Source organism: Garra rufa, chromosome 25, assembly GCF_049309525.1.
Source record: "Garra rufa chromosome 25, GarRuf1.0, whole genome shotgun sequence".
NCBI lineage: Eukaryota > Metazoa > Chordata > Actinopteri > Cypriniformes > Cyprinidae > Garra > Garra rufa.
Window position 1 is genome coordinate 28,300,592 of NC_133385.1, and position 18,378 is coordinate 28,318,969.

At 33.5% G+C, this 18,378-nt stretch overlaps 1 protein-coding gene across 1 annotated transcript; it reads left to right on the forward strand.

Moving 5' to 3' along the window:
• scamp5a (secretory carrier membrane protein 5a) lies at positions 1–14,959 on the forward strand. Its single transcript, XM_073832110.1, has 7 exons — positions 1–221; positions 2,406–2,458; positions 2,576–2,695; positions 3,843–3,999; positions 4,085–4,186; positions 7,449–7,566; positions 9,559–14,959. The coding sequence occupies exons 2-7, from the start codon at positions 2,452–2,454 to the stop codon at positions 9,745–9,747; spliced, it is 693 nt and encodes a 230-aa protein (XP_073688211.1). The 5' UTR covers positions 1–221; positions 2,406–2,451; the 3' UTR covers positions 9,748–14,959.
• The last annotated feature ends 3,419 nt before the right edge of the window (positions 14,960–18,378 follow it).

Genomic DNA, 18,378 nt, shown 5'->3' on the forward strand with positions numbered 1-18,378 from the left:
ACTCATTCCTCGCGGTTTGGATGCTTATCGACGCTCTTGCGTGTGTAGGAGTAGCGTGACGTGATTGTTTTCACTCCCATATTCCCAATATCATCTCGTAAGAGAACGGATTTGGGAAACATCACCATTACAAGTGCATCGATCATTGAATGGAAAGTGGTTTATTAGATGCGAGTGTGCGCTTGCATCGGCAACATATTCTTGGGTGAACGCGCTAGAAGGTAAGGGGGAACGCTTCTCGCCGATACTTTTCACTCTCTCGCCCTGTTTTTTACATTTACGCACTTAGAACAGACGCATCGTGTAGCAAGGAAAATCGCAAATGCATGCAATGTTAGCTTGGGCTGTTAAATAAAACACCTCCCCGTTCAGCACCATCTTTTCCCTTGAAGGGCGCTCCGCTCGACCTCGATACCGCTTTGAAATGAGGGAATGTTTTTGCTAAATATTCTGTCGGTTTTGTTTTCTCTTTCAAGTTGCGTTTTATAATTATACATCCCGTTTAGATGAAGGGAATATAACGTTATGGCAACTAGATTATCGTTTCTCATCTGTGAACCACCCCAGCGACATGTCCTTCACATTGCAACCGGGTTTGGCTAACGTTAGATCCGAGCGAGAACAACCACGACCTGATAAAAATCGCTAACGCTACAAATAAACGGTTGATAATAATCGCTAAGAAAACGATCGTTACATAAATAAGCAATTCGTTAAAAATATAGCGGCTACGAATAAACGTTTGTGAATATTCGCCTCAAATAACCGGTTTATTATAATCGCCATAACGATTTATTAAATGTTCAAACATCTTTCATCATTTTAACTATAATCGTGTCGTTCTGACAGTTGAATATGGTCGAATAATTGATGATTCAGTTACTAGGCCTCATAAACCTGTTGAGGTTATGATGCTTACATGTTCAAAATATTACAATATTACACAAATAGCCTGATTGCCATAAACAATTTAAACCATTTGTGAACTTTTCTAAAATGTTAGTAAGCAGAACTTGGATTATTAATCTTTTTTGGACAGTAAATTTATAAATTATGTATATTCAGTTGCTCTGATGTCAGGTTGGAGGATATAGTTTAACATTTGATAGGTTTGTTTTTATAAAATCATTTTGTGGTAAACATTGGCTACTTAAAGATGTTTTTACCTTTTGTTCTAAACACAAAATATACTGCTAGTCAGTAACAGTAAGATTTTTCATGTTTTTTAAAGTCTCTTCTGCTCACCAAGCCTGCATTTGTTTCATCCAAAATATAGCAAAAGCAGTAAAATTGGGAAATATTTTTACTATTTAAAATATATGCTTTCTATTTGAATATATTTTAAAATGTAATTTATTTCTGTGATCAAAGCTGAATTTTTTTTAGCATCATTACTCTTCAGTGTCACGTGATCCTTCAGAAATCATTCTAATGTGCTGATTTGCTGTTCAAGAAACATTTATTATTATCAATATTTAAAACAGCTGAGTAGTTTTTTTCAGGATTATTTGATGAAAGAAAGATCCAATAATCATCCTCTATCAGAAATAAAAACCTTTTTTTTTTTTTTTTTTTACATTATACACTATACCATTCAAAAACTCCAGTCAGTATAGTTTTTTTTTCTTTTTTTAGAAATTATAGAAATTATTACTTTTATTTATCAAGGATGTTTAAAAGTGATGATTAAGACATTTATAATTTTGCAAAAGATTTCTATTTCAGAGAAATGCTGTTCTTCTGAACTTTCTATTCATCAAAGACTCAGCTGTTTTCAACATAATTATAATAATAATACATGTTTTTTTGAGCAGCAAATCAGAATATTAGAATGATTTCTGAAGGATCATGGGACTGGAGTAATGATGCTGAAATATTATAATATTCAAATAGAAAACAGTTATTTTAAATAGTAAAAATATTTCAAAATGTGACTTTTTGCTGTACTTCAAATAAATGGATCAAATAAATGCAAACTTGGTGAGCAGAATAGACTTTAAAAATCTTACTGTTCAAAAACTTTTAACTAGTAAGCCTCCAAAAGTATTTTAAATAAATAAATGAAGTACTAACAAGTTGTTGTATAATCAGAATATTATTCATGTATTATTCATGTACATGTAAACATGCTCAGTGTTGCAGGCTCTTTTATAGGTGTCATGTTTGTAATAGTGAATAATAGGATTAATTTTTTGCTTTACTAAAGAATGCTGCTGGATCTAGCTTGTGTGCTAAGTTGTTGTTAAAAAGTGATGTATGGTTTTATTTAGCAAAGTTTAGATAAATATCAAAGGACAAGCTTCCCTTTCACATTGGAATATGCTAATGAGGTTATAACCTGTTGTATTACGAGCACCTTTTACAGTGTTTCATTGAAGTTTGATCTGCAATGTGTGTTTTTACAGGTTTTTAAATATTCAAGTTTGACGTTGGTAATCTAAAAAAAAATCCATGGCAGGTGAGAGCTTATAACTTTCTGAAACCAAACTGAATTGCTAACATGTTCAAGTACCGTGGTATTTACATGGTACTGTATGGTATTCTCAGTGAGATCAGCTTTGTTTTTCCCCCACAGAAAACAATTTTCCTCCTCTTCCACGGTTCATCCCACTGAAACCATGTTTTTACCAAGACTTTAATGAGATCCCAGACCATCAGCGTACAATGTGCAAACGACTGTATTACCTATGGATATGTATGTTTTATTTTCATTTTTCAGCATATACATTTTTGTGATATTCTCAGTGCATGTTCATTGTTGTGTGTGCACTAGATTGCAATCACGTGTCTTTATTTGCCACTACAGTGTCACCTTGTTTTACTGTAAACACTGAGAGAAACGGGCACAGGAAAACCTGTACAGACAGGTTTTGTATTTTGATCTGTCAGTCCACAAGTAAAAATGTGAGGTGTCATATTACTATTGTGTTATTGTCCAGTTTACTATGCTATAATATGAATCAAAAGCATTAGATTTTCACAAATCACTTTTTTTTTTTTTTGGTTAGCTCGTTAGGTCTGGAACTTGAGAAAGTAAGTGTTTGTCGAGATAAATGCAAATTTGTATTAGTATCTAAAACGTATTCTGGTTCTGAGGCAGATTACTTAGCAAATAGATTTTAGTCACTGTGTGTCATAAATGTGAACGTTTTTTAGTATCTACCCGGTTTCAACAGATCATTTCAGTTTTTGAGGAAAACATTCCATAGTGGACTTCAATGGGCATCAGTGGGTTGAAGGTCCACATTGCAGTTTCAATACAGCTTCAAAGCTTCTACACGATCCCAGCCAAGGAATAAGAGTTTTATCTAATGAAACGATTGGTCATTTAAAAAAAAAATATATATTTATGTACTTTTTAACCACAAATGCTCATCCTGGACTAGCTCTGGACTTTATGTATTACGCATTACATAATCACATTGGAAATGTCATGCATGGTTAGTTCTTTGTTTGTGTACTTTGGTTCAAAAAGGTACGGTAGGACAAAAAACCCCATCTGATTTTCTCCTCCAACTTGGAAAGTTGTCCAACATCCCTTTTTTTGTAAAGGGTGTTTGACTTGATTATGTATTGCGTGAAGTCCAGCTAGTGGAAGACGAGCATTTGTGGTTAAAAAGTATGTAAATTTGTACTTTTTTATTTTTAGAAAATTACCATCATTTCGCCCTTAAGGCCCTTATTCCTCGGCTGGGATCATGTAGAGCCCTTTGAAGCTGCATTGAAACTGCAATTTGGACCTTCAACCCATTGGAAACCATTGAAGTCCACTATATGGAGAAAAATTCTGGAATGTTTTCCTCAAAAACCTTAAATTTGCTTCATTTTTTTTCCACTTACAGTGAATAGTGCCACTCTAGCAGCGAACCTGATTGGCTGTCTAGCGTGGATGTGCGGAGGAGGCGGGGTAACCAATTTTGGGATGGCCATTCTCTGGCTGATACTGTTTACCCCATGCTCATACGTGTGCTGGTTTAGGCCCATCTACAAGGCTTTCAAGTGAGTTAAATTAATGTTTTAAAATAGTCTTTGAGTTGTTGTGTCATTGCGCACAACTCTAATGCAGTTACTCTTTCTTTCACAGGACAGACAGTTCTTTCAACTTCATGGCGTTCTTTTTCGTCTTCATGGCGCAGGTGGTGATTAGCATCATCCAGACTGTAGGAATCCCAGGATGGGGAGTGTGGTAAGAACTGCTCATTGTGTATAAGAAATTACACAGTTGAAGTCAAAAGTTTACATACACCTTGCAGAATCAGCAAAATGTTATCATACTAAATGCATGTTTTTTTTTATTTAGTACTGACCTGAATAAGATATTTCACATAAAAGATGTTTACATATAGTCCAAAAGAGAAAATAATAGTTGAATTTATAAAAATGACCCCGTTCAAAAGTTTACATACACTTGATCCTTAATACTGTGTTGTTACGTGAATGATCCACAGCTGTGTTCAGTGTTCCCCTCAGTCCCTCTAGGGGGGTCCGGGGGCATGCCACCCCGTAAGAAAATTTTGTACATTTTAAAGTTAAAGTCATCTATCTGGTGCACTTGAGAGTTCAAAATTAAGAACTCCAACACAGGTTCAGTGTGCAAAGCTGGTGAATTGACTTAAAGTTTAAAGGGAACTATGTCTTCTTTTTAGTTGTAAAATAGTGTCTCAGTCTAAATTACACTCAACACTGGTGAATTTGGAAGCCAAACTAATTAGAATATAATAATAATAATAATAATTTTATATTATTATTCCTATGACAGTAATAGCCATATATTGTAAAACAATTTCACTGTAAAATAAATGAGTAAATAAATTAGTCATTAGTAAATGAAATATAATGAGTATTTCACAGGTATAATACTTTACCTTATTCTACAGGGAAATTACAATACTTTTGTCCTAATTTCTATACTTGCAAGCAGGGCCTAAAACTAACTTTTTGCCACATCTGCCAATGGCTGGTGACTTGAGAAAATTTACCAGCCATAAATATTTTTTCCTGGCCATGAAACTGTTTTTGCAGTTGCTGCTACTACAACTAAACATATTTAATAATACACCAAAGAACCAACCATTGCATTTTAATCACAATACAAACAAAGATGACACACGACTTTATTGATAAATAAGTTTTTTTCCTTTTAGTGACATCAAAATATAATAATTTGCGTATCTGACTCAAGTATTCCATATGTTTGTCAGTTGTTATGTTAAATAAAGCTTGCAACATGTCAGCCTGAAATGTACAGCTCATATTATCCTCTCATGCAGTTAGAAATGCAGCGTTTTGACTGAACCACTTCTACTTTTGTTGCACTAAAAGAGAACACTTTTTATAATTTTCTGAGTCATTAAAGAGTCTGCCTTTCTTTACTGCAAAGCGTTTGCTCTGTCTAGATGCGCTTAAATCTGTCACGTATCACACATTCAATAAGCCGAAAGAAAGTGGGTTATTGCGTTTATTTGCCGCCCGAAATCGGGGCAGGAGGCAGAAAGCTACCTGTGCCAACCGGTTTATGTTTACGCCGATTATGACCTTACTCCGGTAAAAGAAAACGGGTTACCGCGTTTACATGACCACGTGCGTTTTTGGCTTGTTAAGCATAATCGGTTTAAGAACGTGCATGTAAACGCGCTCATTCAAAGAAGCCGCTCTGACTCTGAGACGCGGCAAACACCATATGACGAGTTGATCGCCTGAATGAAGTGCGCGCTTCGCTTTGAAACAAGCAGTGCAAACAGACTTGATTAGAGGATAACGCCATAATTACGCTTTTAGTTTGTTTGATGGACACTTTGCCAAAGCGATGGCACAAAACACAACGTTAAAGACATTTTATGTTAAAATGATGAGTATGAATATATTTTCGGGTTATTATGAAACTGGCGGGACAGATTAGACTGTGGCGGCCTGCCACACTCTTGTTAATAATGAATGGGAAACACTGTGTGTTTTTTTGTTTAGTGATAATTTTTCACGAGTCCTTTATTTGCCCTGTACAGTTGAACTGTCCGCTGTTCTTCAGAAAAATCAGCCAGTTAACTGAGTTGAAGCCTACATTTTTATTGCTGTTTTTCATGTTAAATGTGAGGGCAGGTTGAATGCCACGGACATTAACTTTACTCAATATAACAAGATTTTATTACATTAATTCTTTTGTTCAAAAGTAGTCATTTAAAGCATCGTATAGATATATTTATCATATCTGTGAGGCAAATATTCGCTGAGCTCAGATCATTTTTGTGAAGCGCTCCACCTCAAGACAGAGACGGCAGAAAGCGCAGAAATTAAACTAAATATAGCCACTTTGCCATTAAACTATTTTAATGGTTGCAACACAGGCTTTTTTTCTGATAAGTTGTCAGACAAGGGCAGAGTTAGGGCCTGAGAGTCTCGGGCCAGGGCTGGGTCCATTCAGGATTGTATTTGTTTCCTTGTTTCAATTACAACCTGCATACTCTGCGTACCCATACGCTACACCCCTGTTTCAAACGCTGCATTAAACACGATGCATTAAGAGCCGGGAGGGGGGGAAACTTTCTGAATTTAAAGATATTTTGTCTACTGGGAAACATCTTCTGTAGCTTCTGAAGGGCAGTGTTAACTAAAACAAAAATGATATTTAGGCAAAATAGGAAAAATGCATTTTCATTCTGTTCAAAAGTTTTCACCCCCAGCTCTTAAAGCCTTCCTTCTGGAGCATCAGTGAGTGTTTGAACCTTCTGTAGTAGTTGCATATGAGTCCCTCAGTTGTCCTCAGTGTGAAAAGATGGATCTCAAAATCATACAGTCATTGTGGGAAAGGATTCAAATACACAAAAATGCTAAAAAAAACAAAGATTTGTGGGACCTGTGAATCATTTAGGTAACAACACAGTATTAAAAAACATTTGAACAGGGTCATTTTTATAAATTCAACTATTATTTTGTCTTGTGGACTATATGTAAATGTCTTTTATGTGAAATATCTTATTCAGGTCAGTACTAAATAAAAAATGACATGCATTTTGTATAATCCTTCTTATTTTGCTAAAATAATTGCCATTTTGCAGATTCACTAACTTTTGACCTCAATTTTAGATAGATCAATATATCAACCATTATGGTGGGTTAAATAAAGCGATAACCCACAGTTGGGTTTTGTCCATATTTAACCTGGCAGTGGGTTGCAAAACAGCCCAAATTGGGTTATTTTCAACCCAGCGGAAATGTAGCAACATACAGCAAAGCTGGGTCAGTTCCAGTTTGAGTTACCCTATAGAAACTCAAATGACTCATATACTCTCTTGCGTCACATGGTATTTTTAGTCTACATATATTAGGGTCTGTTTAAATTATATTAGGATGTTGCATAATATTCTGAATTTATACAGTGTTTGCATGTAGTTCGCTTTCTAAGTACCATGTTAATGAGGAGAATGTGTCTTCTTTATGTGTTTGTATTACAGCGGCTGGCTAGCCACCATCACTTTTTTCAGCACTAATATTGGCTCTGCTGTTGTTATGCTTATTCCTACCATAATGTTCACTGCTGTGGCTGTTCTCTCGTTCATTGCTCTCACCAAGGTACCCGTTATTATTCCTCCATCAATATTGTTTGAATATACACAGATATGATATCTCCTAAAATTCAAGCAAGTTACGCTGTGTGTAATACATTAACAATATTAACGTTTTTTTTGTCGATTAACATTATTTTTCTCATACACAGTAATTACAGTAGTCTCCCTCTTATATTTTTTCTCCTGATTAAAAATCCTCGAATAGATGTCTGTGAATAGAGCTATGCTCAGATTTGTCTTTTTTTACATCAGTAAAACACTAATAATTTTCTAACAGTGATCTTTAACAATTCTTGAAATAAGTATCCATTTTTATACTGAATATAAAATAATATAGACTATATAATAACATTTCTGTAAAATATTATATAAAAATGTTTTAATGATTATTTTTATGTATTGATTATTGGATCTATTAAAATAATAATTGGATTATGTATTGACCATAATTTTTGATAATTAAAAACATTAATTATTTAGTAACACTTCGGTAACAGTGATCTTTAACAATTCTAAAATTGAAGTATATACTGTACATTATAATGTTGTGATGCTGAAATAATATATATCATTTATTTTTTGAAAATGTGTCTTTTATCCTTTATTGGTTTTATGAATAATCGATACCAGTTTTCAAAATAAAAATCCATTTTTATACTAAATAATGTAAACATATTTATATTGAAAAATAATATAGTATATATAACAAACTTTCTATAAAATATTATAGAACAGTATTTTTAACTTTTGATCATTATTTTTAGTTTTTATTTATTGAGTATTGGTTCTATGAAAATAATTATTGGATTATGTATTGGCCATCATTTTCAATCTTTATTAATTTTTATACTGTATAGTAAAATGTTGTAATGCTGAAAAACATATTATTATTATTATTATTATTATTATTTTTAAATCTGCCATTTATTAACTATTGTTTTTATGAAAATAATTATTGGCTTAGGTGTTTTTTAGGTATTTAAAAACATTAATAATTTGGTAACAATAATCGTCAACAATTATTGAAATGAATATCCATTTTTATACTGATTATAAAATAATGTAGAATATAAAATACAATTTTCATAAAATAATAAAGAACAATATTTTAATTTTTTTAATCATTATTTTTATTTTTATTTATCGATTACTGGTTCTATGAAAATGATTATTGGATTATGCATTGACCATAATTTCCAGTATTTTACTGGACTAAGAACTAAGAATTTAGTAACAGTGATCTTTTTTATACTGCATTTTGAAATGTTTTTAGAAAACATTTTAGATAAAATAAATAATCATATATTAAAATGTTTTTACATATTGGCCACATTTTTGGATATTTAAAAACATGAATAACTTAGTAACAATAATTAACATTAACAATTATACTGTACACTATAATGTTGCAATGCCTAAATTCTCTTTAAAACGTTCAAATCTTTAATTTGATTTTTTATTTTTTTAGTTTAGATTATAGAATAATATTTTTATTATTATTTTAACATGTTTATTTTAATATCTGACATTTATGATAATGACTATGAAATGAATTATTGGCTTACATATCAGCTACTATTTTTAACCCTTTTTCATCTTTATTTGACTATTTTTGGCCATTTTAGCAGTAGCAGTTAACAAGTGTTTGTTATTTTACACAATTGTAGTTATTCTTCTTATTATGATATATCTGCCATTCTTTGTTTACTGGTTATTCGAAAATAATTACTGACGTGCACATCGGCCACAATTTAAATATCCCTGTGTCTAATTTTGTATCCTCTCAATTATCTAATTCTTGGTCTATTTTTCTTAGATTCCTGAACAAAATAGACATTTTCTAGCAAAGTTCAAAGTAGCAAAGTCTTTATATTAAACATAAAATAAATTCTGATTTTGTCAATCTAAATAAACAACTTGTTGCTTGTTTAGGACAGATGATCTACTGAGCTATAAAAGGTCATCTTTTGAGCAATAAATTGTTCTCCTGTCTCAGGTTCACAACTTGTACCGTGGCAGCGGAGGCAGCATGAGCAAGGCTCAGGAAGAATGGACCAGCGGCGCTTGGAAGAACCCTCATGTCCAGCAGGCAGCACAGCAGGCAGCTATGGGCGCTGCACAGGGGGCCGTGCAGCAACAACAGTACTCAGCTGCCCCTACCTACAACTACGATGAGCCAATGTAGATCCTTTTCAGCCACAGTGGGGGGAGGGGACAGAAACAGGGTATTCGGGAGGGTGCTCCAGAGGGATAAAGTCAGTGGTTGAAACGGGGGAAGGGAGAAAAGAAAGATACATCAGACCAATTTGAATTCAAACGAATTTCCACCAGTACAACAACACATAAGCCTTTGCTTAAACTGTGTGATAGTTTTAAGAAGTTGCTTTTGGTATTTAGAACCCCTCAATAGGAAAGTCTTGCCATGTGGTATTAACGGCAGATTTAATTAACGGTTTTGTAGTGTTTCTCCAATTATCGTATTTCAAACATGGCTGAACTAGAGCACCAGGAAGGGAACATTCCAAAGCTCACTATGTTTCTATAGTAACTAGATTCTCAGATTCGTATTTGGTATTTGCAAGCCAGTTCTATATTTAGTTTGGCTGTTAGTATTCAAGAACACATTTTGACTATTTAGCGAATGCATCTCTACTCTCACGTCTTACGGATAAACGTACATTTTATGCACAGAGAGACGAAAGGATTAGCTTTTGGAAATAAATTGACTGGTATTTACTTGATCTCGCAGTTCAAAAAGTGTACCCAGCTAACAGGAAACGTTCTCAGAACGTTTTGCCAATGTTCTCTCAAAGTTATGACCAAACATTCTACTAGTAACGTTCAATAGGCCTCGTTTATGAAACACGAGCAGACAAGTTTTTGTGTAAATTGTTCATAAAGCCGTTCTCACAAACTTTCGAATTTATATAAAAATGTTCATATTTTCAAAACGTTAACTAGTAGTTGTTCAACTTTGGGTAAAACGCATTGCTCATCACTGTCACTTTTTACCCAGCCTTCCAATCAGTTGAGGAGGGGCGGGACAAATAGTATAGTAAAGTATAGCAATATAGTTATACATCACTGCAGTGGATCATAGCAACCAAAATGCTGGAAAAACGCTGTGCCACCAAGCGCTTTTTAGCGCCACCAATTGGCCACCAACTGGCCAAGCTGACTAAAACGGTTTGGTGGACGCACATTAATTGAATATTTATTCTTAGTCATATGGCCTATTTTTTTTATATTTTCAATATAACCTGCGAAGGGAGACCAGAATATTCCACTTCGTTCCTAGACACTTAACTTACAAAGTTGTCATTTATACGCCTTGTTCATGAAACACAAGCAGACAGATTTTTGTGTAAATTGTTTGTGAAGGCATTCTGACGTAAACTTTTGAATTTGTGAAAATGTTCGTATTTTCAAAATGTTAATTAGTTGGTATGAAAGAAATGTACACTTGCGCCCTACCATGTGTCAGTGGTGCGTAAAACATTCTGTGTTCTTTCTGGCAAACTGACGACACTGAATTTTGGTGCACTACTATATTATTATTGAATATTTATTGTTAGTCATATGGCCTATTTGTTTTTTATTAGTTCCGTTTGCAATATACTGGAGCCAAACCTGCGAAGGGAGTCCAGAATATTCCATTTCATTCCTGGACACGTAACTTACAAAGCTGTAGTTCATTCGCCTCATTTATGAAACGTGCTGAACGAATTTCTGCATGAACGGAAAGCTGTTCTGATGTAAACTTTCGAATGAATCGTGAATGTTTGTATTTTCAAAATTGTTAGCTGGTACGAAAGAAATGTACACCGCCTCCATCATAGCACCAACCATCCAATCAATGGAGGAGGAGCGGCACAAATTCTACACCGACCAACTATAGTTGATAGAATGTTACTCTCAGAGTATAGTAATATAGTAATGTGTTACTGCCATGGATCATAGCAACCAAAACGTTTCAGCTGGAAAAAACGCTGTATATTTAATATTAGTCATATGGCCTATTAGTCTTTTTTGCATCTATGCAGTATACTGGAGCCAAACCTGTGAAGGGAGTCCAAAATATTCCACTTCCTTGCTGGAAACGTAACTTACATAGTTGTAGTTCATAGAAACACTTCATTCAGGAAACACGAGCAGAACAAATTTTTGTGTAAATCTTTCGGAAAAACGATCTGACGTAAACTTTCGAATTCATGAAAATGTTCGTATTTTCGAAATATTAGCTGGTACAAAACAAATGTACACATCCTCCATCATAGCTCCAACTATCCAATCAATGGAGGAGGGGCGGGGCAAATACGACACCGACCAACCATAGTTTATAGAATGCTACTTTCAAAGTATATGTTACTTCAGTGGATCATACCATAATGTCTAGCGCCACCAGCTGGCCATTTTTAGAAGAGCGCCTAGCGTTTTTTTCTGCTGGCGAAAAACACTTTGGTGGACACACGTTAATTGAATATTTATTGTTAGTCATATGGTTTTTACTCTTTTTTTTTTTTTTGTGATGTTTGGTGATACGAAAGAAATGTATATCACATCCTCCATCATAGCAACCAAAGCGTCCCAAGCGCCACCAACTGGCCATTTTCAGCTGGCTAAAAACACATGTTAATTGAATATTTATTGTTAGTCAAACCTGCAAAGGGAGTCCAGAACAATCCACTGCGTTCCGGGAAACGTAATTTACGTAGCTGTAATTCATAAAATTATTCTAATTGTGAATGTGCGTGTATGCACGCACTATTTACGAATGATCAGAATTCATTAACATACACACTCACAACTACCAAACCCCTGTTATACGAAGCGTTTTTGAATACAGAGAAAAGTCTGTTTTACATGCAAATTACTTTATTTGTACATTTAGGAAAGTTTCACGAATGAGGGTCATTGTTCGTTCAAAGTTATCTGGTCTTTAATGTTCTCAAATGTTGTTCATACACCAGTCATGAAATGTTTTTCTTCTAAAACATTTAAGGTAGACATTCGTCTTAACGTTTTTTTTTAAAATATAACTACTTGTTTCAGAATGTTCAGGGAACACATTCCTCAATGTTTGCCGAATGTTCCATTAACATTCAGTCAGAGAACATTTAATGGCAACAATACCAAAACGTTCTTAGAACATATGTTTGTTAGCTGGGACATTTTTAAACATTACATTGTTTGTGTTGAGCACTTTACGTCAAGTGCAAGTACAAAGGAACTTTGTTTTCATTTTCTGTGAAGGCACGAGCAAAGCCATATGTTTACGTCCTTTTAGTTATGTATTTTCGTTCGTGTTAAAGGTTGTTGACATTTTAATGAGTGCGGTTGTGTTTGTTCACTTTGTTTTCTTTACCTCAGGATTTAAGCATCTCATTTTACTGCTGATGTACTGTAGCCGAACTTCGGCTAGCGAAATTGAACGGACGAAATATTTGTATGTGTACATGTTGTATGTTTGTACATTAGCTCTCGAATAGAGTAAATATTTAATCTGCTATTAGCTACAGGCTTGTTATATATTTCAATCCATTATGGTCCGAATCTGCAATGAAGGCTGATATTTTAACATTGTCACAGAATTTTTTTCTTGTTTTCTCGTATAATCTCATGAATTTCAGTAACTTCTGTAAAATATGGCTTCTGGGTGGTTTTAACATTTCAAGTAAAGCACATTATATTTATATTGTCTCAAGTACAATACATATACAATATCATATGAATAATTGACTGCTCTCATAGTGATATTACATAATGTCTGACGATCTTTCCGTACATTTTTCAAAGAAAATTTGTGCTATTATGCATCGAAAAGCAATTTCCATGTAAAATTCCTGAATCACAGATATTTAGAGGTTATGTAACTCTTTCAGATCTGAAAATTGTGGATTTGTAATATAAAGTAGTACATTTATTTAGATTCGTTGTTCCAATTCAACTGAATTTACAGTCTAAGGAGCTGGTTAGCGATAAATAGATGGTTGGCTGTGGAACTGGGTCATAGTTATATGAAAATAAAGTATGAAATAGATTAAAATAATAGTGTACAGTATATGTAATATGTCATCTCAGTGTCTCTATCAAGGCTTGTAAAATACTTTCAGTCATTTCAAAAACTGTGAAACTTCAATATGTTTTATTCATGTATGTTTGGGGAGTTTTCTATGTGCTTTTTTGGTTCTGGAAATTTCGATAATGTGTGTATTTGGAGTAACTTGTTCCACAATGTGATGTTTAGTACACTATTCTGCTCTCCAAAGGCAAAGTGCAGTAACTACACATTTGGTTAAAATTGAGTTAAGGCTTAAAACGGACTTTGTGATAACTGTTTTGTCTTGTGGCAAAGTCTCCTGGTTAAATTGTGTCCCGTTTCAGAGAAACGAGAGTTTCAACATGTTTGACCTAGCTGGTGTAAAAATTTTAAAGGTGTTTCTCTCAGTTTCAGTGTTGGCGTAGTTACTGCACTTTGCCTTTGGAGGGAAGTATTGTGGGGCTTGGTAAGACAGGACTTCCTGTGCAAAGCTTTGGCTAAGATTTCGTTCCGAACTGACATCCACAGTCCTCTTGCGCCCTCTAGTGGACTGGATGTATACAACTTTCTTTGTTTTCTAACAGTCACCTAATAAGAAAACACTGACAGAAGCAATATCGATATCTGTCACGCATGATCTGATCACATCAACAAGTGTGAATGTTATATTTCAGCCGCACCAGCAAAAGCTAAGGTCACTGTCCTTTCCAAGACCCGCCATGTCTTTTTTTTCGTGCCCTGATCTTTATTCCTATGTATGCCAACAATAGATAAAGCCTTGTTCATACTGTAAAGTTATGTGAGTGGAAAGATGCAAGTAGAGTAACACAAAACAGATAGTTGTCTTTGTATAGTGAGTTGTGTGTGGTGCTTGGTAAATTTGTGAATTGAACCAAACTTTGTGCCACGTGTACAAAGGCACTCTGTGTGTGTGTAGATGTTCATTTTTTCCAAAGTTGAATGTATTGTTGACTTGAAGACAAGAACTACAGTCCAGTACATTTTACAGGTTTCCATTTACTTCTCTCTTTTTTTTTGTCATATTTTCTTGACTTTTAAGGGTCAAACGTTTAAATTATTTTGTGCTAATATCAATTTAGCCATATTTTGTCCCTCAGCTACTCTGTGTAGTGTACTTAATTTGTATTTAATGCAATGCAAACACCTGAACACGTTAGGTTTCTTGAGAAAAGCTATACTTAGAAATCAATCAGTCATGCAAACATGAAGCTCAATAGTTGTTATTTCTAAAGGTGGTTGTTTTTGAAGTTTCAAATGAATTGTTTTTTGGTTCATTTTGTATTACTTTTATATTATTTTGTCTCTCCCTGATGGATAATAAACATATAATGTTGCATTCTGTGTCTGAGTCCACTCAGGGTCATGAAACTTAGTCATAGTAAGCTAAAACAGAAATTTATTTATTTGTAATTGTTAGCTGAAATATATAACCTATATATGTGCATATATATAATGGACCTTGGACCAGTCATAAGGTGTTTATTTTTTTTTTTAGATTTATACATCTGAATAAGATTTCCATTGATGTATGGCTTGTTAGGATAGGAAAATATTTGGTCAAGATACAACTATTTGAAAATCTTGAATCTGAGGTGCAAAAAAATTGAGAAAATCGCCTTTAAAGGTGTCCAAATGAAGTTCTTAGCAAAGCATATTACTAATCAAAAATTAAGTTTTGATATATTTACGGTAGTAAATTTACAATATATCTTCATGGAACATGATCTTTACTTAATATCCTAATAATTTTTGGCATAAAAGAAAAATTAATAATTTTGACCCATGCAATATATTTTTAACTACTGCTAAAAATATACCTGTGTTTAATTAAAAATATTAATAAAAACCATAATTGTATCTCGATACTAAAATAACACTGCACCTTGTAATGAAATGTTCTGTTTTGATTTGCACATCCACCTTTAGATGGCACTAAAAGCCTGGGTGAATTGCATCTGGTCTCTGCTTACTGGCTAAGCATACTACCACACTACAACACTTACTTATTTACAGTATATGGTATGTATGCTCAGCATTATTTATTTTGTATGTATAGAATGCTGCTTTTTTTCTGACAATTGCAAGTTTACATCTCGCAATTATGGCAAAAATTTTCCCTTTTTTCACAGGATTGTGAGATTTAAACTTCCAATTCTGAGAAACGAAATCAGAATTGCATAATATAAACTCGTAATTGTGAGTTATAAAGACAGAATTGCAAGATATAAACTTGCAATGCTGATTTTTTTCCTCAGAATTGCATAATATAAACTCACAATTGTGAGTTATAAATGGCGAATTTCTCAGAATGGCGACTTTATTTCTCAGAATTGTGAGTTTATGTCTTGCAATTCTAACTTTATAACTCGTAATTCTGAGAAATAAATTCGCCATTCTGAGAAATAAAGTTTTATAGAGTTTATATCTACTCACAATTACGAGTATTGAGGAAAAAGTCAGAATTGCAAGATACACAATCTCACAACTCACAATTCTGACTTTTTCTGAGCAAATGCAAGTTTGTGTCTTTTTTTCTCAGAATTGTGTTTTATAAACTCATAATTGTGAGTTATATAGTTAGAACTATGAGAGAAAAACTTTTATCGCAAATGTAAGTTTATATCTCACAATTCTGACTTTTTTTCTCACTACTCGTAATTGTGATTTATATAGTCAGAATTGCGAGATAAAAACAAATTTTTTTGTATCTCGCAATTCTAACTATATAATTCGCAATTATTAGTTTATAAAACACAGTTCTGAGAAAAAAGACGGAATTGCAAGGCACAAACTTGCATTTGTGCAAAAAAGTCAGAATTATGAGTTTCCTTTCCGATTCTGACTATAACTCGCAATTGTGAGTTTATATTTCACAATTCTGACTTTATAACTCACAGTTAAAATGACTGAGTACGAAGTCAGAATTGCTAGACACAAACTCCCATTTGCGGAAGAAGAAGAAATGCAAGTTTTTATCTTGCAATTCTGACTTTGTAACTCGCAATGAAGTTTCTCAGAATTCTGACTGTATAACTCGGAATTACAAGTTTATGTCACGCAATTCTGTGAAAAAAGTCCAAATTGTGAGATACAAACTTGTCTCAGTACTCTCGCGATTCTGACTATAACTTGCAATTGTGAGTTTAAATCTCACAATTCTGACTTTATAACTCACAATTACAAGTACTGAAAAAAAGTCTGAATTGTGAGATACAAACTCACATTTCTTATAAAAAGCCAGAATTGCAAGATAAAACCTACTGTCAGAATTGTGAGATACAAACTTGCATTTGCTCAGAACTGAGTTTTTATCTAGCAATTCTGACTATAACTTGCAATTGTGAGTTTATGTCTCACAATTATGACTTTTTAACTCTCAATTACGAGCAGTGAGTAAAAATTATGAATTGTGAGATAGAAATTAAGATTTTGTGAAAAAAAAAAGAAAAAAGAAAAGCAAGTTTTTATCTCTGGAATCTGAGGGTGCAAAACAAATCTAAATATTGAGAAAATCACCTTTAAAGTTGTCCAAATAAAGTTCTTAGCAATGCATATTACTAATCAGAAATGAAGTTTTGATGTATTCATGGTAGGAAATTTCACAAAACATCTCCATGGAACATGATCTTTACTTAATATCCTAATAATTTTTGGCATAAAAGAAAAATCGATAATTTTGGCCCATACAATGTATCTTTGGCTATTTCTACAAATATACCCGTGTTTAATTTAAAATATTAATAAAAACCAAAATAGTATCTTATTGATACTAAAATAACACTGCACCTTGTAATCAAATGTTCTGTTTTGAATTGCACATTCACCAGTAGATGGCACTAAAGCCTGGGTGGATCACATCTGGTCTCTGCTTACTGGGAAAAGCATATTACCACACTACAACACTTACTTATTTACACTATATGGTATGTATACTCAGCATTATTTATTTTGTATGTATAGAATGCTACTTGACTTACTACATTTGCAAAAAGGTTGAAGTAATTAGGATACATATGAAGGAACAAGGTTATAAAGTGAGGGTTAGTATCAAAGTCTCTAATATCAGCTTGAAGTAATGTCAACTGTCATTTAAAAAAATTGCATCTTAGGAAGGCCGTTTCTGCCACTGAATAAAATAAATAAATAAATAAATAAATAAAAAAGGTAATTGTGACAATTTTCACAATTCAGACTTTTTCTCAGAATCGCAATTATGGCATTTTTCTCAGAAATACAAAATTGCATTTGAGAAAAAAGTCAGAATTGTGAGTTTATGTCTTGCAATTCTGTCTTTATAACTCACAATTACAAGTACTGAGTAAAAAGTCGGAATTGCAAAATACAAAAAAAGTCAGAATTGTGAGATACATACTCGCGTTTGTGCAAAAAAGTCAGAATTGTGTTTTTATCTCGCAATTCTGACTATAACTTGCAATTGTGAGTTTATATCTCACTATTCTGACTTCATAACTCACAATTATGAGTACTGAGAAAGTCAAAATTGTGAGATACAAACTCACGTTTGGGATAAAAAGTCAGAATTGCATGTTTGCATCTCGCAGTTAACTATATAACTCGCTACTATATAATTCTGAGAAAAAAAGTCGGAATTGCAAGACACAAACTTGCATTTGGGCAAAACAGTCAGAATTGCGAGTTTCATCTCCGATTCTGACTATAACTTGCAATTGTGAGTTTATATTTCACAGTTCTGACTTTTTAACTCACAATTACTGAGTAAGAAGTCAGAATGGC

What these genes read in the sequence shown, in the direction of transcription:
- scamp5a (XM_073832110.1), top strand. An exon ending in CCCATCTACAAGGCTTTCAA is followed by an intron (nt 4,000 to 4,084) that starts GTGAGTTAAATT and finishes TTTCTTTCACAG; the next exon opens with GACAGACAGTTCTTTCAACT. An exon ending in ATCCCAGGATGGGGAGTGTG is followed by an intron (nt 4,187 to 7,448) that starts GTAAGAACTGCT and finishes TTTGTATTACAG; the next exon opens with CGGCTGGCTAGCCACCATCA.